Source organism: Mustela nigripes, chromosome 2, assembly GCF_022355385.1.
Source record: "Mustela nigripes isolate SB6536 chromosome 2, MUSNIG.SB6536, whole genome shotgun sequence".
NCBI classification, from domain to species: Eukaryota; Metazoa; Chordata; class Mammalia; order Carnivora; family Mustelidae; genus Mustela; species Mustela nigripes.
Genome location: NC_081558.1, coordinates 26,010,614 through 26,038,275, shown reverse-complemented (window position 1 = coordinate 26,038,275; position 27,662 = coordinate 26,010,614). Strand labels below are relative to the sequence as shown.

At 39.6% G+C, this 27,662-nt stretch overlaps 1 protein-coding gene and 1 pseudogene across 1 annotated transcript; both read left to right on the top strand.

The window, feature by feature from the left end:
• Window positions 1-1,641: 1,641 nt before the first annotated feature.
• On the top strand, window positions 1,642-27,583 carry ARF4 (ADP ribosylation factor 4). Its single transcript, XM_059390010.1, has 6 exons — window positions 1,642-2,118; window positions 13,093-13,173; window positions 13,627-13,736; window positions 19,688-19,759; window positions 23,255-23,380; window positions 26,634-27,583. The coding sequence occupies exons 1-6, from the start codon at window positions 2,052-2,054 to the stop codon at window positions 26,718-26,720; spliced, it is 543 nt and encodes a 180-aa protein (XP_059245993.1). The 5' UTR covers window positions 1,642-2,051; the 3' UTR covers window positions 26,721-27,583.
• LOC132012513 (centromere protein H-like) lies at window positions 20,430-21,743 on the top strand (annotated as a pseudogene).
• Window positions 27,584-27,662: the final 79 nt, after the last annotated feature.

Genomic DNA, 27,662 nt, shown 5'->3' with positions numbered 1-27,662 from the left:
CCCTATTGCAGATGCTACTTAAAAATTCTTGTTCTGCATTTACAGACACAAATACCCAGAGGAAATCTACATTATTATACTGTTTTACAGTACTTAGTCATTATTTGGCATGTTCCACTTACTGTATCTTGGAGAACTTTTCATCAGAATTTATAATTCTACATTATTCTAATTTCTGATAGCATTATGTTGTATGGATATAATATAGTTTAGTCAGCCATCCCCTCGATCACTCAACCATACTTGAATATCACGGTGTGCCAACTCCAGGAAATATAACGGCTTACAGAAATGGCATACGTTTTCAGACAAGTTGGGTGGGAGGGGGGAAAAACTCAATAATATATGTGAAGGGGTGCCTGGATGGTTCAGTGGGTTGAGCCTCTGCCTATGGCTCAGGTCATGGTCTCCGGGTTCTGGGATCGAGCCCAGCATCGGGCTCTCTGCTCAGCGGGGAGCCAGCTTCCCCTCCCTCTCTGCCTGCCTCCCTGCCTGCTTGTGCTCTCTCCGTCAAATAAATAAATATTTTTTAAAATGTGAAATTTAAACTATTAAGAGTGGTTGTGGGGGCGCCTGGGTGGCTCAGTGGGTTAAACCGCTGCCTTCGGCTCAGGTCATGATCTCAGGGTCCTGGGATCGAGTCCCGCATCGGGCTCTCTGCTCAGCGGGGAGCCTGCTTCCTTCTCTCTCTCTCTGCCTGCCTCTCTGTCTACTTGTGATCTCTCTCTGTCAAATGAATAAATAAAATCTTTAAAAAAAAAAAAAAGAGTGGTTGTGATTCTTTGAGCCTGAGTAATTCATCTAGAGAGATCAAGAAAGTATTTCCCAAGTCAGTTAAAATTTTTAATTAGGTCTTAAGGCTGGGTGATAATGACTTAACTAAGGTAGGGGTATAGGTAGGGCAAGCTACTAACCTTGAACTGCACCAACGGTATAAAGGAAATATGGGGATATGGAGGAAATTACGGGGAATGTGCTTAAAATTTTTTTTTTTTACAAGACGTATACCTCATTTTGTAATCAGAAAAACATTAAGATGATAAAAATTTTAAGAACGAGGCTTTCCACTTTCTTAACATAAGGAATTAAGTTTTCCATGCTTCAGGGAGAGAAATGATAAAAGAAACGCAATCCTTCCTCGGCTTCTCTTAAAAAGCTGCACTAGTCCATGAACATTAAATCGGAGCTCTCTTGTTTTGACACAGGATTAGGGATATTCAGTATGACCCGGAATGGACGGCTCAACGCGCCTAGGCCACAGCCTCTATGTCAGCACAACTTTTAACCACTTATCTCCTGGGAAAGCAAGGCCCATCTTCACCTCTCCACTAGGCCAAGTGTTTGCTGCCGCGCAGGAAACGTGTACCGTAGTGGACCGGGGAATCCCCAGCGCGCATAGCATTTAAGAGCAGGACGCTCAAAGGGTAGGAGGAACCGGGCTTCACTTCCTAACCCACAATGCATAGAGCGCCTTTCCGGAAGTAAGGACTACAACCTCCTGGATGTATTTATCCGGACGGAAGCGTTTCGCCTATAATCTGATTGGACGTGACCCATCGAAGCATTGTGGGACTTCGACCGTCTCTCAGTACGCATGTGCCAGTTGACTTCGCCGCGCTGGTCCACGTCCGGGAGGAGACGGCGGCCGGAGGATCACGTCGGCGGAACTGGCCTATCCCTTTCGTGCGCAGGCGCAGTGGTTCGGCCAGCACCGGAAGCGCAGGGGGTTGGGGCCGCGGTGACGCGATTCTGTCCGCGTTGGAGGGGCCGGGCAGCTGCTGGAGTCGCCGCTGCTACCGCGTGACGTGGCATAGCAGAAGCCTAAAACGCCAGACCCGGAGCCGCCGCGCCAGTCGTCGAGCAGGTCCTCGCCCCGTTAGTTCGCGTTCTGGAGCTTCGCCCGACACGCCGGCTAGCGAGCCGTCTCTGCCGCCCTCTTTCTCCCTCAGCTCCTCTTCCTTCGCTCAGTTTGTTGGGAGCGTGAAAGGAGAAGGCCCGGGGACGCCCCAAACCCCCTTCTGCTCCTGCCCATCGCAAGTGCCACTACTGCCATGGGCCTCACTATCTCCTCCCTTTTCTCCCGCCTCTTCGGCAAGAAGCAGATGCGCATTTTGATGGGTGAGTGACGGCCCGACGGCTTGAGGGCAGGCGGGGTCTCAGTGCTTGGGGCGGCCTCGGGGCCTGTTTGTCCCCCCCCGCCCGCTGTGGTGGGGGGAGGGGCGGCGGCTCGGGGTCAGGAGGAATTCTTAAGGGGGAACAATGGGGCGAAAGGTGGACGGTCGCCCCAGATCTGTCTAAGAAGCCGGGCAGGGCCGCGGGACAAGGTTTCTTCCTCTGGCTTTGGCTTTCTCTCCTTGATGTTACTGAAATCAGACAGGATTGGGCGGAGATGTGGGGGAAGCGAACTCTTCTGATCTCGCTGAGCCCGGAAGGCACTGGCGGGGCCCATTCTGAGAGTGCGGTCTGGCTCCTGCTTCTCCGGTGTGGGCAGCGGTCAGGACGCAGGCAGAACTACTCCAGCCTTCCTCCTCCCCCTTTCTGCTCCGTGTACACACTCTGCACACTCCAGTGGTACGTGGAGCGAGCGGTCGCCGGGAGCCCGGAGCCGCCCGAGGCAGGAAGTGACCAGGCCCAGAGCGGTGGCAAGGGAGCACCCTCGGTTGCAGAAGAGTCCGGAGTCCTCAGCGCTCACTTCTCCCAACTTACTTTGCGCTGGATTCCACTTCGTGTTCTTTTCCTTATTACTGTTCCTGAAAACTGAGTTTCAATCTTCAGTCACTTTTTGGCCACTCTCAAAAAACTAAGTACGTTTGGTTTACTGTCTTTGGTTTTCAAACTGATTTTTATCTAGCTGGTTAAGGTTTAACAAAAAGACTTTTAATTTTTTAAGCCGATAAGAAATTCCTAGTAACTGAACTTCGGGACCCTTAATTTTAGGATAGCCTTGTTCAGTAATAATTACAAAGGGTTTTAAAAAAGATTCTTGTGGAAAATAAGCTTTTAAAAGCTACTTTTCTACGCCAGTTTTTTGTTTGTTTGGTTGGTTTTTCAGCTGAGGGAGAAGGGGCTTGTCACTTGGGTGATGTAAAGCAGTCCCTCCCCCATATTACTGTGAGTCGTCTCTACATCACAGCTAAGCTCTGTGGACCTCAGTAATGCGAAAAGGAGCTCCTCTAATTTAAATGTTGAAATTTGGTTATTCAGAAGCTTGTTTTTGTGGAGTGGGGAGGAAAAGTTGTATTTTCTAGTTTTCTAGTTCTAGTTCTACTTTAGTTCTTTGAAAGTTTTCCAAAGCTAGATTCAGTAGTAATTCGAGGTGTATGAAGATTACACATTTAGTTCCTTTCTGTTATTTCTGTCTTCTTTACAATTCATGGAATAGTTAATTTTTTCATAAAGATAAATCAAAATTTTTTCTCTTTAAAACTTTTTTAGATTTCATTTATAGAGACAATTTTTAAAGGAGGGCAAGCATATTAAGTTCTTAAGGTGGCTGAAAGTTGACAGTCTGAAAAGGATCTGAAGTCATTGGGAGGACTTTGGACTGTGATAAATGAATTTCCAGGCTGTTCCTTAAAGAAATTAACTAGTACCTGGTTTCCAGGAACTAGTTGTGTTCCTGGAAATGTACTATGTATGTCTTTTTACTTAATATTTATTGTAAATGAATTGCTGTGTTTTGTACTATAAGTCTTTGGTGATGGCTTAAAGTTTCAGAGGGAGAAGAAAGGTAGAGTTATGCTATAAGCACTTTACTGAATTTACTGTATTAGGGGAGCATTTCTCCCCTTATCCCCAAAAAATAACGGTTGAAAGAAAATGGAAAAGCATTTAATTTTGTGTGTTTATGCAAGAGATAGAAGTCATGATTTGGAATTACTTTTTTTTATATTAAATATCTTATTACTCTGGTTTCCTATTCTTGTTTTGCTCTTTAATTTTGGGGTGATTAGGTTTCCTTGATTAAAAACACTAAAGTTATAAAGTCAAGTTTACTCATCAAATGAAGCATAACCTTAGGGGAGGATATTGCATGGGTAGGGAAAGAGGTGAAATGGAAGTTTGATAATTGATTTTTTGTTTGTCCAACTTTGTGAAGTGAATGCATAAATAATCACTCTCAAGGTCTCTCTCTGCTTGTGTTCAAGTTTAGAATTGAGTTAATGATTGCTTTTCTCATATTAATGTTCTCTGACAGATAAGTGCACTTTTTCTTTATTAGGCTTACATAAAATTCATACCTTCTTGAGTCAGTGACTTTTTCAGACTTTATCCCTTTTTTTTTTTTTTTAAAGATATTATTTATTTATTTGACAGAGATCACAAGCAGTTAGAGAGGCAGGCAGAGAGAGAGAGAGAGAGAGAAGCAGGCTCCCGGTTAAGCAGAGATCCCTTTGTGGGGCTCGATCTCAGCACCCTGAGAATTCGACCTGAGCCGAAGGCAGAGGTTTAACTCACTGAGTCACCCAGGTGTCTCCAGTCTTTATCCTTTTTAAGTGAAAGATAGCAGTTAGCACATGAATCTAGTTTGCCAAAGTACTGTGAAGTTAACATTTTATTCCTACACTTGTTCTCCCAGAAGTTCAAATAATTTTAAAAGGTGTTTGAAGTTACAGCTTGTAGTTAACTAATTAAAAACCAATGCAGTGTTTTAAATGTAATGTTGCTTAAAGTATAGATGAACGGAAATTGTCTGTTTAGGTTTTTTTGAGAAATCACTCAGGTGAATGATATTATTGAATGATATTATTGAGCTTAAATTCAAAGATGAACAGTTTCCCATTTTAGATATTTCATGTAGCCCTGCATTACCTTATTTTTAGACTGATCTCCAGTGTCTTGATCTGTGTAATTTTGGGAAATGGCTCCCCAAGTTTTGTTTATGTTGGAAAACACTAATGTGTTCTGTAGAGGAATTATTAATACTAAGCTCTTTGAACTTGTAAGTTTTTTTTCCCATTGAAAAGCTGAGAAAATGTTGCTTTTTAAAGGATTGCTAATAACAGTGTAATTCTGTATTGTCTTATATGTGACTGCGGTTTTGTGGGGACCGGAGAGGTTCCTCTATTTGCCAATTTGAAAAATATTACTAATATTGTAAGTGAGTCTTCAAGCTATAGAGTGGGATTTCATGCCTTTTCCCTAGCATGTTTTTTTTTTTTTTAAAGGATTTTATTTATTTGAGAGAGAGAGAGCAAGAGAGTGCGAAGGGGGAGAGAGAAGTAAGCTCTACACTGAGCAGGGAGCCTGATGCAGGGCTCGATCCCAGGACTCTGAGATCATGACCCGAGCTGAAGGCAGCGGCTTAACCCACTGAGCCACCCAGGCGCCCCAATATATATATATATATATATATTTTTAAAGATCTTTATTTATTTGATAGAGATCACAAGTCGGCAGAGAGACAGGCAGAGAGAGAGGAGGAAGCAGGCTCCCTGCGGAGCAGAGAGCCCGATGTGGGGCTCGATCCCAGGACTCTGGGATCATGACCTGAGCCGAAAGCAGAGGCTTTAACCCACTGAGCCACCCAGGCGCCCCTATATATATATATATTTATAAAAGATTTTATTTATTTGAGAGAGAGAGAATGAGAGAGAGGGAGGAGAGAGAGTGAGTGAGTGAGCGAGGGAGCGCGCGTGCGAGCGAGCGTGAGAAGGGGGGAGTGTCAGAGGGAGAAGCAGACTCCCTGCCAAGCAGGGTGCCCCATGTGGACTTGATCCTGGAACTCCAGGATCATGACCTGAGCTGAAGGCAGTCGCTTAACCAACTGAGCCACTCCCTGGCACATTTTGTAAATACATTTATTATGTGATTTTTAAATCTTTTAAAAATATTTATTTATTTGACAGAGAGAGAGAGATCACAAGTAGGCAGAGAGGGAGAGAGAGGAGGAAGCAGGCTCCCTGCGGGGCAGAGAGCCCAGGGCGGGACTCTGAGATCCTGACCTGGGGCGAAAGCAGCAGCTTAACCCACTGAGCCACCCAGGCGCCCGTGATTTTTAATTTTTTTTTTTTTTAAGATTTTTATTTATTTGACAGACAGAGATCACAAGTAGATGGAGAGGTAGGCAGAGAGAGAGAGAGAAGCAGGCTCCATGCTGAGCAGAGAGGCCGATGCGAGACTCGATCCCAGGACCCTGAGATCATGACCTGAGCCGAAGGCAGCAGCTTAACCCACTGAGCCACCCAGGCGCCCTCCGTTATTTTTAATTTTTAAAATCTAAAAAATACTCCCCTTCTAAAAACAAGATGTTCCTTTTTAAGAAATTTTAAAAATATGGGAAGGAATAACTAATTCCACCATTATACTATTGTTAACATTTATTATAGTTATTGTCAGGCTTTTTTTTGTTTTCAAGATTTTATTTATTTATTTGATACACAGAGATCACAAGTAGGCAGAGAGGCAGGCAGAGAGAGAGAGTGAGAGGGACGCAGGCTCCCTGCTGAGCAGAGAGCCCATTGCGGGGCTCGATTCCAGGACCCTGAGATCATGACCTGCGCCGAAGGCAGAGGCTTTAACCCCCTGAGCCACTCAGGCGCCCCTATTGTCAGGCTTTTAAGAGGAAATTTATGTTCTTTCTTTTTGACTTAGCTTATTATGAGCATTTTCTCAGGTCATTAGTTGAAAACATAATTGCCAGCCTTTTAAAAAAAAAAGCCCTTCTGATTAGTTATGTTATACAAAGAAACAATAGAAAAGGCAAAAATCTTTAGTTTGATGCCACTAGAAGTTGATAAAAGTACATTTTTAGTTCTACCCTCTGGCATTATTGCAAATGGCTCTCAGACTTTGGTAATTTGCTGCTAATTAACGCATTGCTCCAAGTGCAGATATTTCTGATCTATTGGGTAGAAGTAAAACCTAAGCTTATAATTACTTTTCTGTACATCTGGTAGCCTTACTTTTAGATTTGATGGTCAGACTTCTGAAGAATTAGATAAAATACTAAGATACAGTGTGTCCACCAGAAAAACCTAAAGGCAAATAAATACCATTTGAGAGCTCTGGTATAGATTTAGGGGTTTTTTGGTTTTTGTTTTTAATTTAAAAAAATTGAGATATAATTCATATAACATAAAATTTATCCCTTTAAAGTATATAGTTTAGTGGTTTTGCTATATTCACAAACTTGTGTCATCATTGCCACTGTCTTTTCTTTTTTTAAAAAGAGCGAAGAAGAGTGTGCGTGCATGCGTGTGCAGAGGGAGAGAGATCTTAAGCAGGCTCCATGCCCAGCAAAGAGCCCAGTAGGGGCTCAGTCCACCACTGTGAGTTCATGACCTGAGCTGAAATCAGGAGTTGAAGGCTTAACCAACTGAGTCACCCAGGTGCCCCCACTATCACCACTGTCTTAATTCTAGAACATTTTCATCAGCCCTGAAAGAAACTCTGTACCCATTGGTGGTTACTGCTCCCTTTCTTCCCTAGTTCTTCTGTAACCACTCATCTACTTTTAGTTTCTGTGGGTTTGTCTGTTCAGGATAGTTCACATAATGTAATCATACAATGTGTCCTTTAGTGCCTAGCTTCTTTCACTGTAGCATAATGTTTTAAAGGTTCATATTATATCATATTATATCCTTTTTAAGGCTGAAAAGTAACTCCTTTCTATGGATATACCACATTTTGTTTATGCATTCACATTTGGTGGAAATCTGATTGTTTCCACTCTTTTGACTGTTATAAGTAATGCTGCTGTGAACATTTGGAAACAAGTTTTTGTATGGGCATGTAATTTTAATTGTCTTGGGTAAATAAATACTTAGGAGTAGAATTGTTGGGTTCTGTGTTAACTATATTTAACACTTTAAGGAATTAACAAAACTTTTCCAGAGCAGCTACACCATTTTATATTTGCTTCAGGTGTGTGTGAGGGATCTAATTTTTCCATAAGACCTGGGGTTTTGCATCCTCTTCTACTTCTGTGACTCTGGGGACATTTCTGAACCTCAGATGCTGCATTTGAAAAAATGGAGGGTAATTGTAAGGTTTATGTTACAAAAATGTATGGAGTCACTTAGTGTTATGCTTGGAACACAATAAGCACTCAATTTAAATTATTTTTAAGTAATTACGAAGTTGTATTTTAAGCTTCCTGGTGGAAAATTGAAAGATAAAGGAAACCATGAGAAAGAAAAATACTCTGTGTGAAATTTTATCCATCTGAGAATACTTTTTCATCCCAGTCTCCTTTCTGCATTTTTTTTTCTCAATTTGAGATCATGGAATCTAGTGTCTTTAACTTAAAATATAAATATTTCTTTGTGCCACACTTTAGTAGACATACTTTTTAATGATTGGCTAAGAGTTTTGGGGTAGTTTTATTGCTGTTAATATTTTGGTCAAAGTACAGGTCCAGTTAAGAAGAACAAGTAATTCCAGTATATCTTTCAATACAGTGACTTGTTTATGGGGGTGGACGGGAGGGGAGAGCATTGCTGGAATGTACAGATTAGTCTTATCTTGGCTAGGTGAGAATTGGTTATAGTTTCATTTTGTGGAGAAAACTCATTGCCAAATATTGCAACATTAAGGAAGTATGTACTTAAGAAATGACTGAAGTAGCACAAAATTGTTAGACCAACATGTTTTTGAGTAAAGAATTCTATATGATAAGTTTTAAGGATGGTATGCGTTCATTTGTGCATCTTTAATCTCACAGAATTTTTTTTTCTTTCTTTCTTTTTTTTTTTTTAAAGATTTTTATTTATTTATTTGACAGAGAGAAATCACAAGTAGTCGGAGAGACAGGCAGAGAGAGAGAAAGGGAAGCAGGCTCCCCACTGAGCAGAGAGCCCGACACGGGACTCGATCCCAGGACCCTGAGATCATGACCTGAGCTGAAGGCAGCGGCTTAACCCACTGAGCCACCCAGGCGCCCAGAATTTTTTTTTCTTCTTAGATTTTATTTACTTATTTGACACACAGAGAGAGACAGTGAAAGAGGGAATAGAAGCAGGGGGAGTTGGGAGAGGAGGAAGCAGGCTCCCCGCTGAACAGGGAGCCCAGTGAGGGCTCAATCCCAGGACCCTGGGATCATGACCTGAGCCTAAGCAGACCCTTAATGACTGAGCCACCTAGGTGCCCCTAGAAATTCCTTTTTTAAAAAAAACTTGTGGTTTGCATTTATATGACACTTTTTTGTGAAACTCAAAAGATACCTTCATAATTTTAGAATCTTATATGTAGCTGTGAGCTATTTAGCTGTTATCTTACAGTTTTTATTTTTTAAAATAACTTCCTTAAAAAGCCTTACGGTTGCATTATTTTGTAAACACTTCCCCCCCTTTTTCATTAAAAATAATTGTATAAAATATATTCAAGGTTCTTAAGCAGTCATCTTCCTAATAGATACACCAGGAAATGTAACCAGGCCAACATATTCATAAAGGAAATGTGTTATATTGGAATTTTTTTTTTTTTTTTAATGAAAGTAACACATGTTTGTGTGAAGAAAATTCTAACTTAGAAGTAGAATATTAGTTATGCACACAAGCAGGTGTTAACAGTTTGGTTAAAAATTGGGTTCCCTCTGTGCTTTTCTATAACTTAAAATATATCATCATATTTGTCTTGGGTTTCTTTGTTCTGTGTCAGTATTTTTAGATTTAAATTGTTTTAGTGATGGTATGGGGTTTAGTTGGACTTCAATGAGAATTAGCATTTGCTATAGTTCTCAAAACGTAAATTGTATGGGTGGCTCAGTTGGTAGAGTCTGCCTTTGGCTCAGGTCATGATCACAGGGTCCTGGGATTGAGTCTCACTCACATAGGGCTCCTTGCTGAGTGGGGAGCCTGCTTCTTCCTCTCCCTCTGTTGCTCCCCCTGCTTGTGTTCCTTGCTCTCTGTCCATAAAATAAATAAATTAAATCTTCAAAAAAAGATTTTTTAACAAAAATTAACAAAAAGTTAACTTTTGTTTCTTTGGGTGTATTTTAGAGCTTGATTTTCTGATTTTTTATTTATATTGTCCTGTACTCAAAAAAGAAAGCACCTCCTGGTGTTTTTCTGATGAACATCTTAGTTTCACTTCTGACTTGGGCTTAATCCTATTTTGACTTATTTTTTTATTGATTTTTTTTGTTTGTTTTTGAGATAGTGCAAGCAGGCGCGGGGTGCAGAAAGGGAGAGAATCTTTTTTTAAAAAAATATTTTATTTATTTGACAGGGATCGCAAGTAGACGGAGAGGCAGGCAGAGAGAGAGAGAGAGGTGGGGAAGCAGGCTCCCCACTGAGCAGAGAGCCTGATGTGGGGCTCTATCCCAGAACCCTGGCATCATGACCCGAGCTGAAGACAGAGGCTTTAACCCACTGAGCCACCCAGACGCCCAGAGCATCTTTTTTTTTTTTTTTTCCAGATTTTATTTATTTGAGAGAGATCAAGCATGAGTGGGGTGAGGGGCAGAGGGAGAGCAGCAGACTCCCCACTGAGCAGGGAGCTGGATGCAGGGCTTGATTCTAGGACCCTGGGATCAGAACCTGAGCTGAAGGCGGATGCTTAACTGACTAAGCCCCCCAGGCACCATCAAGAATCTTTTTTTTTTTTTTTTAAGATTCATTTGTGAGAGAGAGTATGTGTGTGTGTGCGCGCGCGTGCATGCAGTGGGGAGGAACTGAGGGAGAGAATCAAGGACTCCATGCTAAGCGCGGAGCTGGATTCAGGGCTTGATCTCAGGGCCCTGAGATCATAACCTGAGCTGAAACCAGGAGTCAGCTCCTTAACCAGCTGCACCACTCAGGTACCCCAGAGAGAGACCCTTAAGCAGGCTCCACATCCAACACAGAGACCAACTCAGCTCAATCGCAAGACCCTGGAATTATGACCCTCGCCAAAATCAAGAGTCAGATAGACTCTTAACTGACTGAGCCAGCCAGGCATCCCTTTTACCTTGGTTACTTAATGGTGAATTTTGCTTTATTTTAAAATTTGATCAAAATCACCTGCAAAGGACTTATTCTCTCAAGAGACAGCTACTGCTTTTTTTTTTTTTTTTTTTTTAAATTTTAATTCGGGGCACCTTGGTGGCTCATTGGGTTAAGTATTTGCCTTCAGCTCAGGTCATAACCCCAGGGTCCTGGGATCCAGCACCACGTTGGGCTCCCTGCTCAGCCAGGAGCCTGCTTCTCCCTCTCCATCTCCTTCTGCCACTTCCTCTGCTTATGCTTTCCTGTTCTCTCTGTCAAATAAATAAAATCTTTTTAAAAATTAAAATTAATACTTAAATACAATTAATTAACATATAGTATATTATTAGTTTCAGAGGGAGAGTTCAGTAATTTGTCAGTTGCTCATAACATCCAGTGCTCTGTTATATCACAGAAACAGGTTTTCAAACAATGAAATGATCATATTGTTCTCCCCATCGTTTTCTGTATTTTTACTGAAGATATCAGACTTAAGGTAGTTAACTTTTGTTTCTTTGGGTGTATTTTAGAGCTAGATTTTCTGATTTTTTTATTTATATTGTCCTGTACTCAAAAAACAAAGCACCTCCTGGTGCCAGTTGGTTTTTCTTGTGCCCATGAGTGAGGGCTTAGTTGCTCACTCTGTCTAGTAAGTATTATAGTGTTTTGGAAAGAATAAACCTGAATATCTCAGTATGAAGGAGTAGGGAAGACAGTTTGATTAAAAGAAACAGGATACAAAGACATAAATTGCCTCAGTGTACAGAGAAATCTTAAAGCGACCTTTGTAGGGTACAGTGCAGAAAAGGTTATATGGGTGGAAGGGGTATGAAATTGTCTATAGCCTTTAGTTCTCAATTGAACTGATAAAAGTTAAACTTACTTTCGCAGTAAGGTAAAGTAGGTAAGGGGGGGGTGATTTCTGTGTGTGTGTTTTTTTAACTTAACAGCGTTTGCTTCATGTGCCAAGTAATGCTTTGATTTAAATATTTAAAAAGCATCTTTGCTTAAATCATGAATGAAGTTGAATTCATTTCAAAATCTGATAGCATAAATCTAGATGGCCATATGTGTGATGTCCTTGGAACAATGATACATTCAGTGATGTTATTAGATATTGACCTTCATTTAAAAGGGTTTGACAATATAGAACGTGATTTTGAGATAGATTTTGAGAGATTCATACTTAAAAAATGAGTATTTAATTTGCTCATCACTATCACTGTAATGAAGAGGTATACCCTCTTAATCCAGGATGGATTTTTTTTTCCTTCAGAAACAAGCACATTCTTCCCTACTATATCTGCCTCAAAGGAATTGTTTTTTAAGAATTTAGACGTTCATTACATTGGAGATGACTATAGGGCCATTTTTTTATAACCTAAATTAACCAGTCTTTTGTTCTCATTTCTGTGCATTTAATGTAGGAATGAATTTAGATATGGGTAAAATTGGCCTCATCTTCTTCTTCTTCTTTTTTTTTTAAGATTTTATTTATTTGACAGACAGAGATCACAAGTAGGCAGAGAGGCAGGCAGAGGAGGAAGCAGGCTCCCTGCTGAGCAGAGAGCCCGATGTGGGGCTCGATCCCAGGACCCTGAGTTCATGACCTGAGCCAAAGGCAGAGGCTTTAGCCCACTGAGCCACCCAGGCGCCCTGGCCTGATCTTCTTTTATTATCATTTAAGGATACTAGTGCACAGTCAACATTTTTTGGTAATTTTTGTTCACTTGTTTTTATGTGTTCTCTGATTCAGTTTGTAATGGGTTTTTAAAAATGATAGTAGTTCATAGAATTAATAAGGACTTGAGTTGGAAAAGATCTTAGGTTAGATGATTCAGTCTCCTTGTTTTACAGCTAATTCCTCTGGTCTCAGTTTCCTACAGTGACTGGTTTAAAGACACTTGACTGCTTTGTGGCAAAGCAAATCTAGAGACCAGAGCCTGAGTCAGTCAGATACTTCTCTCCTTTTCACTACTACATGCTGGCTCTCTAGGTCTAGAAAGAAAAATGGAAAGGCTTTCTGCAGCAAGTGTTGTCTTGGGATTCAGAAACGAAGTAATTTCTAACTCATTTGGGCCTTGAGCAGTTGACTTTTGCTTTCAAACTAGAAATTTGTTGTAAAATTAATTCATAGTGTGTGTTCTTTTGGTCTAGATTTAAAATCTTTAATGTCTTTTTCTAGTTGGATTGGATGCTGCTGGCAAGACGACCATTCTGTATAAACTGAAGTTAGGGGAGATAGTCACCACCATTCCTACCATTGGTAAGAAAGTTTACAGATGACTTTAATTATAATACTATATTGTAAAAGAAATAGAAGATGGTTTAATTTTGAAACAATTTTTAAGGCTTTATTATTTTGGAGAGCTTTATGTTCACAGTAAAATTGAGAGGAAGGTACAGAGATTGCTCGTAAACTTACCTCAGTGTAAATATAGCTTCTCCCCTTTATCAGCGTCCTCACCAATTTGTTACAATTGATAACTGCATTGACATAATCACCCAAAGTCCATAGTTTACCTTAGGGTTCACACTTGGTATGCTTTCTATCGGTTTGGACAAGTGTACTATCTCATATATCATTATAACTGGCTTAGGTTTTTTCAGTTTATTGATTATCTAGTAGATTTTTGAAAAGCAATTCTGAGAGAATTCCATAGTAAGGGGTTTTATTTTCCTAATCACATTTTGCACAACTGTCTTTATTTCTTTGTAGGTTTTAATGTGGAAACGGTAGAATATAAGAACATTTGTTTCACAGTATGGGATGTTGGTGGTCAAGATAAAATTAGGCCTCTCTGGAGGCATTACTTCCAAAACACCCAGGTAAGGAATGTTGTACAGTTTGTATAACTTTTCTTTATATGTTTTATGCTGTAAAGTTTCTTTTGATAACTACTATTTAGCTGGGTGTTGGCATTCTTATATGAGTTGGTTTCTTAATCACCACTTACATATTCTTCAGTGAACACTCTCACTCATGCCTTTGAAGGCTAAATTACCCAGGGGGAAGAGTTACATAGCCATCATAACAATAATTTGGAAGATTAGGTGGGGGTGGTTCTCAAGATTGAACCAGGTGTCTCCTCAGTAGTTCTGTTTGTTTTGTTCTTAGTCTAGAAAGAACGTTCTGTGTAACTTTCTTGTCATTTTAATTTTTAATGAATAAAAAGCAATTAATAGCCCTTCATTTAGCCCAGTTAAGTGTTTACCTTATTAAAATAGACTAAGAAAAAAATATATTGGAGTGCCTTGTGGTGTAGTCGGTTATGCATCTGACTCTTGGTTTCAGCTCAAGTTGCGATCTCAGGGTTGTGAAATAGAGCCTTCACGTTGGGCTCTGCACTCAGTGTGGAACCAGCTTGAGATTCTAATTCTCCTGCCCCTCCTGCTTATTTAACTCTTTCTTTCTCTTTCTAAAATAAATAAATGAATCTTTAAAAATACATATTTATGTAGATCCATTTAATTGATTTGTATGGTATTTTTATATTATCATGTAGTATATATAATAGTGGCATTGGGAAGAAATACTAGTAGTCTGTGAGCAGGAGTTCTCAAATTTGGCTGCACATTAGAATCACCGGGGAGCTTTAAAAAAAAAAAAAAGCCAAAGTGCTGATCATTAACTCCATACCAATTGAATTAGAATCTCGGGGGATTTAAACTAGGTATCAGTAATGCATCTCCAACTTTGATGTGCATATGAATCACTTGGATATTAAATACAGATTAATTTAGTAAGGTCAGACTGAGTAAGGCCTGAGATTCTGCATTTCTAGCAGGTTCTTGGGTGGTGGTCCTGCTGGTTTAGGACCTTACTTTGAAGAGCAAGGCTCTGGTATAAGGTATTTCAGTAGCAGCATTGTTGACATTTCAGGCTGAGTTAACTGTTCATTTTTGGGGTGAAGGGGAGGTTCTCTGCACTGTGGAATGTTTAGCAGCGTCCCGGGCCTCTATTCACTGGGTGCCAGTAGCAGACCCCAACCAACCCAGTTGCAGTAACCAAAAACACCTCCATATATTCAAATTATGCTCTGGGGATAAAATTGGGCCCTCTTGAGAACCACTCACTACTCTAGTCTAATTCTTATGTAGGAACCAGCTGAAGCTTGAAGGACTTAATAGGACTGGAGAGGTGGTTCTTATTCTAGATTTCTCTTTAACCACTTTCCAACTCAGTTGTGTTTACTACCAGGAGTAGTAAACAGGGAGAGGTTTCTCATCAGTATTTGTTTACTATTGGAGTTGATGATACAGTTTTTAAGTAATGTGTGATGTTACAAGCACTTCATAAGTTTAAGATTCGCAGAAGTCATTCTTGTTCTTCCAACTCTTAAAACAGTATGCAAGTGAGGTATATTGCCACCAGGTGGCAGTGAATACCCTAGGTGAGCTGGCTGGAACTGGTTACCAGGTTTAAGTAGTGTGTCCTGTTAAATAAATGGCATGCTTTTTTATTTAAAAATTAGAATATTTCTGTTCATTAGGTGTGATTAGAAAATCTGTTTTTTAAAAGATTTTATTTATTTATTTGACAAAGACAAAGTGAGAGAGGGAACACTAGCAGGGGGAGTGGGAGAGGGAGAAGCAGGCCTCCCACAGAGCAGGGAGCCTGATGTGGGGCTCAGTGCCAGGACCCTGGGATCATGGCCCGAACTGAAGGCAGATGCTTAATGTCTGAGCCACCCAGGCACCTGGAAAAGCTTTTTTTTTTTTTAAAGATTTTATTTATTTGACAGAGATCACAAGTAGGCAGAGAGATGGGGGGGGGGGGGGTGGGCTCTGCGCTGAGCAGAGAGCCCATTGTGGGGCTTGATCCCAGGACCCTGAGATCATGACCAGAGCCGAAGACAGAGGCTTAAACCACTGAGCCACCCAGGCGCCCCTGGAAAAGCTATTTTGATGCAAGTCACATGCTTCAAAAAATTTCATTATGGAAATTGTCAAAGGTACACAAAAGTAGAGAGACTAGCATATAAACGTCCACGTATCCATTAGCCAACTTCAATTATTAGGGTATGGCCAATATTGTTTTATTGATGTTTCTTTCTGGTAGATTTTTAGATTATTTTAGATTATTATAAAGTAAGTAATCGTCATTTCATTTAGACAGTGTTTTTTTTTTTTTTTTAATATTTTATTTATTTATTTGACAGACCGAGATCACAAGTAGGCAGAGAGGCAGGCAGAGAGAGAGGAGGAAGCAGGCTCCCTGCCAAGCAGAGAGCCTGATGCGGGGCTCCATCCCAGGACCCTGAGATCATGACCTGAGACAAAGGCAGAGGCTTTAACCCACTGAGCCACCCAGGCGCCCCTAGAGAGTGTTTTTGAAGTAGAGTTAGGAACAGTGTAAAACTTTGCTAATCCTCAATTTGTAATTGTTGACCAAGAGTAAGCCTGATCTTATCCTGCATTTGTTTAGAATGCTTTGTAATATACTTTTGAGTTTTTGTTTTGTTTTGCTTTTTAGAGGTGAGTGAGAGAGAGTGCGCTGATGCATGTATTGGGGAGGGGTAAAGAGAGAGCTGGAGAGAGAGAATCTTGAGTAAGCTCCATGCCCACCATGGAGCCCAGCATAAGGCTTGATCTCCCAACCCTGCGACTATGATCTGAGCCAAAATTAAGTGTTGTCCAACTTAATTGACTGAGCCACCCAGTTGCCCCATTTACTTTGAGTTCTTTTTTTTTTTTTTTTTAATTTTTTTTTTTTTTTTATTTATCAGAGAGAGAGAGGGGGAGAGAGCAAGCACAGGCAGACAGAATGGCAGGCAGAGGCAGAGGGAGAAGCAGGCTCCCTGCTGAGCAAGGAGCCCGATGTGGGACTCGATCCCAGGACGCTGGGATCATGACCTGAGCCGAAGGCAGCTGCTTAACCAACTGAGCCACCCAGGCGTCCCTACTTTTGAGTTCTTGACATTAGATCCATTCCTGGCCTCTTTGGATCATCTTATAATCAAAAGTCCCAAGTACTTATTCCTAGAGAACTCATGTCTACAGGGAAAGTTTTATGTGTTACCTGATGTAATCTCAGCTAAGCTCTTACGCCAGCTTTTCTAACATTCCTGATCATTTCTGTTAGCTATAAAATTAAAAAGAAATGAATACTGTTTAATCATGTTCCTAGAGCCAGGACACACTGTTTATTGTAATAAATTCCTCTTCCCTCATTAGATAATTCCAATTATTTTGCTTTTCTAAATTAGTAAGTACTTGGTCTTTTAAGTAGTCTTTTATTTGTAGCCGAACTTACTTTAGAATCCTAGTTTTTCTACACTCTTGATTCTAGGTTGTCCCAGGAGGTGAATGACTTTGAATTTATTACTGAAATACTTTTTCTCTCAATACTGTTACTTTGGAACTGATAGCATTAACTACATTTTAAAACAGAATAAAAATGGATAGTTAGTAGTCCAAATAAAATTAGATGCCTTTTGGAGGCATTGCCTCTTCTAGAGGAATAGACTTTAAAAAGCAGTAGCTTTTGGAATTAGGAGGGAAAGTGGGAGGCAACATTTACTAAATGCCTGTGATAAGCCAAGTGCAATACTAGATTCTTCTATATCTGTATGATTATGTTTAACAGGCTGATAAAGTTGGCTGGTGTGGTTTTATTTTTATAGAAGAGCAGGCATGTTCCAGGATTAGGTCATTTATGTAATAAGTAGTCTTGAGATTTGAATTTGGATATCTTTCCATTATGCCGTACTGGCTCTCATAGCACCAAAAGTATTTTCAGAGATTAGGATGTTTAAAATGATGGTTTCCAGCAAAGACAAAGGAAATGGGTTTGAAATTTGGTAGACCAAAGGACATCGTCATTTTAATGACCATAGCCTAGAATAAATATTAGGTACCCTGGCAAGCTCAGAACTGTAATGGTACTGAGGTATAAATACAGAATTAAGTAGCTCTTTGTCCTAAATGGATTTTATGCTCTTGGTGGATTTAATCTAGTTATTTATATAAATAAGCATAAGACAGTTTGTGATTAAGTGACAAATGATCAAAAAACACTTCAGTGGTCAGGGTTGTGGAGAGAATATTTAAAGTAATCACTTTAGGGGCGCCTGGGTGGCTCAGTGGGTTAAAGCCTCTGCCTTCGGCTTAGGTCATGATCCCAGGGTCCTGGGATCAAGCCCCACATCGGGCTCTCTGCTCTGCCCGGAGCCTGCTTCCTCCTCTCTCTTTCTGCCTGCCTCTGCCTACTTGTGATCTCTGTCAAATAAATAAATAAAATCTTAAAAAAATTTAAAGTAATCACTTTAGTATTAATAGGAGTAGATTTTAAGAAAGCTATTAAGGTAATCTCTCTCTAGTTGTGAATATCTGTAGGAGTGGTTACTACTTTTTTTTTTTAAGATTTTCTTTATTTATTTGACAGAGATCACAAGTAGGCAGAGAGGCAGGCAGAGAGAGAGGAGGAAGCAGGCTCCCCGCTAAGCAGAGAGCCCGATGTGGGGCTCGATCCCAGGACCCTGGGATCATGACCTGAGCCGAAAGCAAAGGCTTTAACCCACTGAGCCACCCAGGCGCCCCACTACTTTTCTTTTTGTTAAGAATTTCATATTGGGGGGCACCTCACTGACTCAGTCTGTGGAGTGTGACTCTTGATCTCAGGGTCGTGAGTTAAAGCCCCACAGTGGGCCTAGAATTTACTTAAAAAATAAATAGAAAAGAATTTCTCATTTGATCAAGTCAATAATATTGTGGAGCAGAGCCGACTTTTCCATAAGTAAGCCTACAAAAACCATTTTGTGTGCCCCTTCTCCCTCTTTTTTTAAGAAACACTTTGTGCATGCCTTTTACTGAATATGCTAATTAAGTCATTAGATTCATGCATCTTTAGCATCTTTCGTGGTTGTTTTTTTTTTTTTTTTTTTTTAAAGATTTTATTTATTTATTTGACAGACAGAGATCACAAGCAGGCAGAGAGGCAGACAGAGAGAGAGGAGGAAGCAGGCTCCCCGCTGAGCAGAGAGTCCGACGCGGGGCTCGATCCCAGGACCCTGGGATCATGACCTGAGCCGAAGGCAGAGGCTTTAACCCACTGAGCCACCCAGGCGCCCCCTTTTTTTTTTTTTTTAAAGATTCATTTATTTGACAGAGGGAAAGAGATCACAATTAGGCAGAGAGCCCGATGCGGGGCTTGATCCCAGGACCCTGAGATCGTGAAGTGAGCCAAAGTCAGAGGCTTAACTTACGGAGCCACCTAGGCACTCTGATCTTTCGTTAGTTCTTTTTCCTTTTGTTCCCGCATAATGAACCATTCTGTTACTTATAATCCGCACTTAACATGAAAGGGAAGTGGGATAAAATTTATTCATAGTGTAGTTGAGAAAAGTGATCGGTTGGTTAAGAGTAAGTTTTTAAGATTTTTTTAGAGCATGTGCATGTGAGTGGGAGAGGAGCAAGAGGGAGACAAAGGAAAAGAATTGCCAGCAGACTTTGTGCTGAGCGTAGCGCCACATGCAAGGCTTGATCCCACAACCCTGAGATCCTGACCTGAGCCAAAATCAAGAATCAGATCCTCAACTGATTGAGCCACCCAAGCACCTCTACGTTTTTGTTTTTTTTTTTAAATAACATAAGTCAAAATCACAAATAGTGCTCAAATCTATTTTTAGTACTTAGGGCCCTGTTCTTTTTTGTTGTTCTTTTAATAATGAGACATTGGCTTCTTGATGTTTAATTCAGTATGGTTCTTTTGTCTGTAAATATTTAGTTAATTTAAGATTAACTGTTGCAATTTATTTATAAAAACAATTTTTCCCCAGGGTCTTATTTTTGTGGTAGATAGTAATGATCGTGAAAGAATTCAGGAAGGAGCTGAAGAGCTGCAGAAAATGGTAAGAAAGTTTTTTAAATTTGTTATTTCCAAGATGTGTTTTTCAGGGTGACAATGGTGGTGTTAGTGGTTGGTACATCTTAGTGTGATTAGATTACAGAAATGAATTGTTTCAGGGCTAGAAAGAACCTTGAGGAACAGTCATCACAGATTCTTAAGAATGCGCATAAAAACTCTAGAGCTTTTTAAACAGACAGAAGAGTAGCTACTTCATTAAGGTGGGAAGAGGGCTCAGCTTGTTTTTACCATGCTCCAGGGGTTGATAGGTCTCTGGTTGAGGATGTCTCCATTAGTCCAGTGCTTTATTTTTTTATTTTTTTATTTTTTTTTAATATTTTATTTATTTGACAGAGAGAAATCACAAGTAGATGGAGAGGCAGGCAGAGAGAGAGAGAGAGGGAAGCGGGCTCTCTGCTCAGCAGGGAGCCCGATGCGGGACTCGATCCCAGGACCCTGAGATCATGACCTGAGCCGAAGGCAGCGGCTTAACCCACTGAGCCACCCAGGCGCCCAGTCCAGTGCTTTATTTAATAGATAAAAAATCTATTGGTTTGGAACTTTTGTGATCTAGGAATTTTGGTTTAGATATCTGTTCCCAAGGTCACTGGGTTCAGTTTTCTCTATTCTGTACCTATATAATATATACTCTGAAATATTTCATAGTAGCAGCCATGATAAAGAATTCCACCTATGGTAGTAGCATTTTGGTTGATGATGGTATTTTAGCTTTGCCAGGTATCAGATTGTTTTCATGTACAGTTGACCCTTGAACAGCCTGGGGGTTAGGAGTGCCGGCTCATGGCCCCCGCCCACCATGTGTACAGTTGAAAATCCATGTATAACTTTTGAGTCCTGAAAAACTTCACTGCTTTTGCTGGCCACAGTTTAGTGGTGGGCATATTGCCTCCTGAGGCCATGCCTTTCTGTCCTAGGTGGCTTTTCTTCTCACCAATCAGAATTGGCTGCAACCCAAGAAGTAAGCAGCTGCCAAGCCCTCTGACTCTGGAGTGGGAGGTGGGGAGGGTGGGCCAGCACAGGTCTGGTGTCCAGGTGTGCATCCCAAGGACCACTTCACCCTGCTGCTCAGGCTGAGAGCACAGGGAAAATAATAACTCCTGGACTATAAATCAGTGGTTGATGCAAATGAAGAAAAAGCTTTAGAACAAATCGTGCAAGATAAGCAAATTGAAGCTAAAATTGAAGACCTGGAAAGGGAACCTGAAGAGTTAAAAATTGCTTTTGAAATGAAAAAGGCTTGTATTAGATAGGATGCAACTTTGAGCTGCACTTAAAAAAACCTGGAGAAAATTAACCCCAAGTGTGCTCATGGATAACATGAAACATGTATTAAAGCTAAATTAATAATGAAATCACACCAGGGATCTTGGAATTTGGAGGAAAAACTGATGTTGGAAAGAAGAAATTACAATTAAGACAAGCTTTAGAAATGTTTTAGAACAAATGTTTAGACAAGGTTTTAGGAATACAGACTGAAAAGAGCAAACAGAAAGATGAATTTGGACAATATGGAAAATTCCGATGAGATAAAGACCATACCATAAAACCTGCAGATGGAGATACAGATTTCCTAAAGTTATTCAGTATGTGTTCCAGAACATCATTTTAGGGAGTAAAGGCAATTGGGCAGAGGATTTTGTGTTTAAGGAAGCTGTTCTCCAGCTTGAGAAGAATCTCACTGTGATCTAGTAAGAATTCTGTTTTGACATTTTTTGTTTTGGTCTTTGCTTTGTCATTTAAATAAAAGATTTCAAGTAAAATTCTTTTTAGTATCTTTGGAACTATTCTAATACTCAAGTTTTTTTGTGACTTGACACTTCAACATGGAATCTGTTGTTTTAAATATGATAATTAAAGTGACTGGCATACTCGAAAAGAATCTGAAAATCTTAGTCTTGGAAGGGTTCCAAAAGACATTTAATCCAGCTTTCCACTGAATGTGGACATTTTTCTGCAGCATTCCTGGCAGTCCCACCTCTCATCTGGAATACTTCTATGCATTTGTGAGTCAACTAAAATACTAGAAAAGTTGGAAAACGATATCCACATCCTTGATTTTATTTCAACTGTCAGTTGTATTTTACAAAAATATATATCACTTTAGATTTATCTCACACAGAAAAACTAATAGCTTACGCTTGCCCTTACCAATAACACTTGATTAACACTTAATTTTGAATGGTATGTGTGTTTTATATTGTATTCTTTAATGAAGTAAACTAAGGAAAAAATGTTATTAGGAAAATTACAAGGAAGAGAAAATGCATTTACAGTAATGTGCAGCAAAACAACCATGTATGAAGTTGACCCACACAGTTCATACCCATGTTGTTCAAGGGTCAGCTGTATTTATATTGTAAAAATTGTTGGAGATGTACTTTGTCATGGTTTCAAACTTGGATAACTGTAAAATATTTACTGAAATGAAATCTTAATTCTCATTCGTTGCTTTTAAGACAGTATTGCAGTTTGTGCCAGTGTATGTATAACTAAGTCATGGTAGTTTGTCCAAGGAGTTAAATATCACGCCTTCTACTCTTTTTGTAAACAGCTTTATGGAGGTATAATTCATATACCATAAACGTCACTCATTTAAAATATGTAAGTTATTGGTTTTTAGTATACAGAATTTGCAAACATTAACCACAGTCTGATTTTTTAACATTTTTATTGACCATAAAGAAATTCCCTAGAACTATTAGTATTTATTCTCCATTTCTTCCTTCAGTGTACCCCAAACCCCCAGCGCTTATGACCACTCATTTACTTTATATGCATATGCCTATTCTAGGCATTCATATAAATAGAATCATGTAATATGTGGTTTTTAAAAATTTTTTGTTACTTTTCACTTAGCATTAGTTTTCAGCACTCATCCGTGGTGTGGCATGTGTCAGTACTCATTCCTACCAGTGTCTACTCTTGTATTTACTTTTATTATTCTATTACTTACTGTTTACTCCTGTATTATTTATTATTATACTCTTACATTATTCTTGAATTTTTTTCATGATACTGCTAATGCCTAGCCATTGTACTGTTGTCCTCCTGTTGTCTAGCCCTGCTGGCTGGAAGGGAATAAAAGTCCAAAAAGAGTCCTCTACTACTGAGTACCATAAGATGCTGCTGTAAATATTTATTTCCATATGTGTTTCTTGTCCTTACCAGTCCTGACATTAATATTAATGGGTGATCATGAAAGCTCAAATGAATGATGTACTTTAATGGAGTACAGGATGATTGGCTTGAAAAATAGTTTTGCTTTACTTGAAGGCATATGAGTTTTTCTTGGGTTTTAAAAATTGAAGGATATGAGATTTAAGTGTGCCTGAACTTTATGTTGTGAAATTAGGTTGATGTTTAATAATGTGTTCAAGGTTGAATAAGTGGTATATACAGGAAGACAGTGTTTTACCTACTTTGTCACAGTGATTGAGTTCAGATTGTTAGTTGTTAACATCTTAGCTTTTATTTTCAGCTTCAGGAAGATGAGTTGCGAGATGCAGTGTTGCTGCTTTTTGCGAACAAACAGGATTTGCCAAATGCTATGGCCATCAGTGAAATGACAGATAAATTAGGTCTTCAGTCTCTTCGTAACAGAACAGTAAGTATTTGGAGGTTCATGTTAATCTCCTGACTTAGAATTAATGTAATTGTTTAAGAAAGTATTCACTTCAATACATATTAAGCAATTGTCGCTTTTGGACAGATAATAAACATACCATTTAAAAAACAAAAGCAGTAATACACCACAAACATGAGCCCTTCCAGACTTTTTTATAAATGTGTGTTCAAGGGGCGCCTGGGTGGCTCAGTGGGTTAAGCCGCTGCCTTCGGCTTAGGTCATGATCTCAGGGTCCTGGGATCGAGTACCGCATCGGGCTCTCTGCTCGGCAGGGAGCCTGCTTCCCTCTCTTCTCTCTCTCTGTCTGCCTCTCCATCTACTTCTGATTTCTCTCTGTCAAATAAATAAATAAAATCTTTAAAAAAAATTATAAAAAAAAATGTGTGTTCAGTTTTTAAACTATGTTAATATCTCCCTTGACCCCCACTCCCCGCCCTCGCCAAGAGAGGAGTAGAGAGAGAGAGAGAGGCTCCACGGCCAGTGCAGAGCCCAACATGGGCCTACATCTCATGACCCTGAGATCATGACCTCAGCCAAAATCAGGATTCGGTCACTTAACTGACTGGGCCACCCAGGGGCCCCTCCATTTTTAAACTTTTAATATTTATCTTTTAAGGAGCCAAATGTTTAAATACCTTTATTTCATTGGATTTTTGTTAACTTTATCTTTAAAACATTTAGTATCAATAAAGATGTAATTTCTTTTTTAAAGATTTTATTTATTTATTTGACAGATCACAAGTAGGCAGAGAGGCAGGCAGAGAGAGAGGGGGAAGCAGACTCCCCCCTGAGCTGAGAGCCTCACACGGGGCTTGATCCCAGGACCCTGAGACCATGACCTAAGCCAAAGGCAGAAGCTTAGCCCACTGAGACACCCAGGCACCCCATCTAAAGATTATTGATATTATTTGTTTTAATTTTATATCTTTCAAAGAGCTCTGCAGCAAGTATTTTGTAATTTGGTTTTCTTACTAAAACTGCAATATTTTTGCAGCCGTATTTTAAATTTTTTATTAACATATAATGTATTATTAGCCCCAGGGGTACAGGTTTGTGAATCGCCAGGTTTACACACTTCACAGCACTCAACATGAGCACATACCCTCCCCAGTGTCCATAATCCAGCCACCCTCTCCCTACCCACTTCTCCCCAGCAACCCTCAGTTTGTTTTGTGAGATTTAAGAGTCTCTTATGGTTTGTCTCCCTCCTGATCCCATCTTGTTTCATTTTTTCCTTCTGTACCCCCAACCCCCCCGCGTTGGTTCTCAGATTCTTCATATCAGGGAGATCATATGATAATTGTCTTTCTCTGATCAACTTATTTCACAATTGACTTATTTTGCCCAGCATAATATCCTCTAGTTCCATTCATGTCGCTGCAAAAGGCAAGATTTCATTTCTTTTCTTTTTTTTTTTTTTTAAGATTTTATTTATTTATTTATTTGACAGAGATCACAAGTAGGCAGAGAGGCAGGCAGAGAGGGAGGAGGAAGCAGGCTCCCTGCCGAGTAGAGAGCCCGATTTGGGGCTCGATCCCAGGACCCTGAGATCATGACCTGAGTTGAAGGCAGATGCTTTAACCCACTGAGCCACCCGTGCCCCAAGATTTCATTTCTTTTGATTGCTGCATAGTAAAGCCGTATTTTAGATAATCTTGTTTTATACTGTTTGCCTTTTAACATCCAAAGCTTGTGAACTATAGTTATGACATTAAACAAGTTTTGAATTTAAAATTAAAAAAACATCATGGCACTCCTAGGTGGCTCAGTGGGTTAAAACCTCTGCCTTCAGTTTGGCTCAAGTCATGATCCCAGGGTCCTGGGATGGAGCCCCACATTGGGCTCTCTGCTGAGCAGGGAGCCTGCTTTCTCCTCTCTCTCTGCCTGCCTCTCTGCCTACTTGTGATCTCTCTCTGTCAAATAAATAACATGAAATCTTTTAAGAAAATAATAAAAAAAAATACTATACTTGTTCTCCAGTAGCTTGTTTTAGATCAGTGATTTAAATACCGGCAAAATACAATCTACTGTTTTATATGTAAATATGATATCACAAACTTTAATGTGACTTGTGCTTTACAGTGGTTTTTCACTAAGTTGTCAACAAGGCAGATACTGTGCTGTGGGAGTATCTGTATAGGCTGTTTGAGATGTACCAGGCTGATTTAAACAAGATAAACTGTAAATGGTACCAGTTTTCAGGGCTGTGAAGATAAGAATTTGTACCTTTTACCAGCCTTCTAGGTTACTGGGGTGTTTGTTATTCAAATAATTATTGCCAGAATGGTATACTTGCATTGCCCTTGTGATAGTAAAGTAAGGTCTTTATTGTAAGGCAGAATAAAATGGTTCAGTAAAGAAAAGTAATAAAAATAAACTATTGCTTAAAGGAAATTAAATTGTTTTCTAGATCTTTTCCTTGCTCTTTGTTAACATTTCATGGCATTTCATACACTTTCTGTTACCACCAAAAAGTGAAACTTTTTGGAATGCAAAGACTGAAGATAGTGAAATTATTTGAAAAGCTTGCCTCCAGTATCAACAGTGCCTATTCTTTTTTAAAATTTTGCCTCCTATACTCCGAATGTAGTTTTATGGGAATCAAAAGAGGGTCAGAAGGACCTGATGGGTCCCCTTAAGTAGTTACTAATCTTCCTATGAACGTTCTTTTCAGATTAAGGAGTGGATTGTTGATAAAATCTAATGAATAGCTTTAATTGAGACAGGAGTTTTGTGAGAAGTGTGTATGAGAACACTGTAGTTCTGTATATATAGTTCTATATAGTTACTGAGATTATTAAATACAAAAGTCATGGTGAGATGTAAACTGTATTTACTTCCTTTTTTTTTTTTTTTTAATTTATTTATCTGACAGAAATCACAAGTAGGCAGAGAGGTAGGCAGAGACAGAGAGAGGGGGAAGCAGGCTCCCCACCAAGTAGAGAGCCTGATGTGGGGCTCGATCCCAGGACCCTGGGATCATGACCTGAGCCGAAGGGGAGGCTTTAACCCACTGAGCCACCCAGGCGCCCTCTGTATTTACTTCTTTATTTCTATAGTTTTATATATTAGTTTTTTGTTTCCCTTTTCCTGTACATGTATGGTAACTGCTGACTAAATATTGTGCTTGCACAGTTGGGCGGAAATACTTAATGTTCTGATTAAGAAATTTTAAAGACTGGTTATATATAGTGTTCTGTTAATCAAGTATTTTCTTGTTCTTTCTTTACAGTGGTATGTTCAAGCCACTTGTGCTACACAAGGAACTGGTCTGTATGAGGGACTTGACTGGCTGTCAAACGAGCTTTCAAAACGTTAAATGAAACTGGATCTAACCAAGGACACATTTGATAGAATTGGTCTAGGCTTGTTACAACAAAATTAGTTTGCATCTTGGTTATTAAACAGTATCTGGGACTGGTTTGGGCAGAATATTACAGCGTTAAAACTTATTTTGTTGCCAATTATCGTTTACCAAGTGTAATATTGCTATTTAGCAATATGCTTGGTTTTAAAGAAATTCTCCTTAACTTGGGAAAAAAGTGTCCTCTTTTAATTTTAATTCCCTTAAGCCTAAATGCCTGGACATAGCTATTGTGACACCTTTAAATAAATCCGTTTTGAATGTTTTTTGAGCCCACACGAAATAATGTTTTAAAGTTTTCCCCTTGCTACTTTACTGATACCTTTATCATTCCTGGGGCGGTCTGCTGATTTAAAAAAATGTAGCATTCCATTTGTATTTATTTTTCTCCCTTGCCAAAAAGTTTTTCTAATACTGCTTGTACCAGCCAGGGAAATGCTCCAAAACACTATTCAGATCTCTTGCACTGAGGAACTTCTATTTTTCCCCCCTTATTGAACCTGGCTTTCATCAGCCAAGCTTACCTTAGTGTGGTTTGGATTTGATAGCTAATTTAGTTCAGTGCTGGTTGCAAAGAGTTCATATTGAGATGATTTTTAATACCCAGCAGATTGTCTTCCTTTATATTGTATCTTTTTTATGTTGCATGTTGCTTTTTGGTATCAGCCTGACTCTTTGCCCAGTATATGATAGTTCTGCTGATGTTTATTGTTTATCGGTGAACACATCTTCATTAAGAGTTTTTGAAAAACTTATCAAACTCAGTAAGTTTTCTTCATAACCCATTTGGAATTATTCCTAATAAAATGATAAAAATATGTAATGTGTGTGTTCTTTTTGAGTCTAGAAGATATTTGAAATGGATTTTCTTATTTAGCACAGTAATTTGCATATATT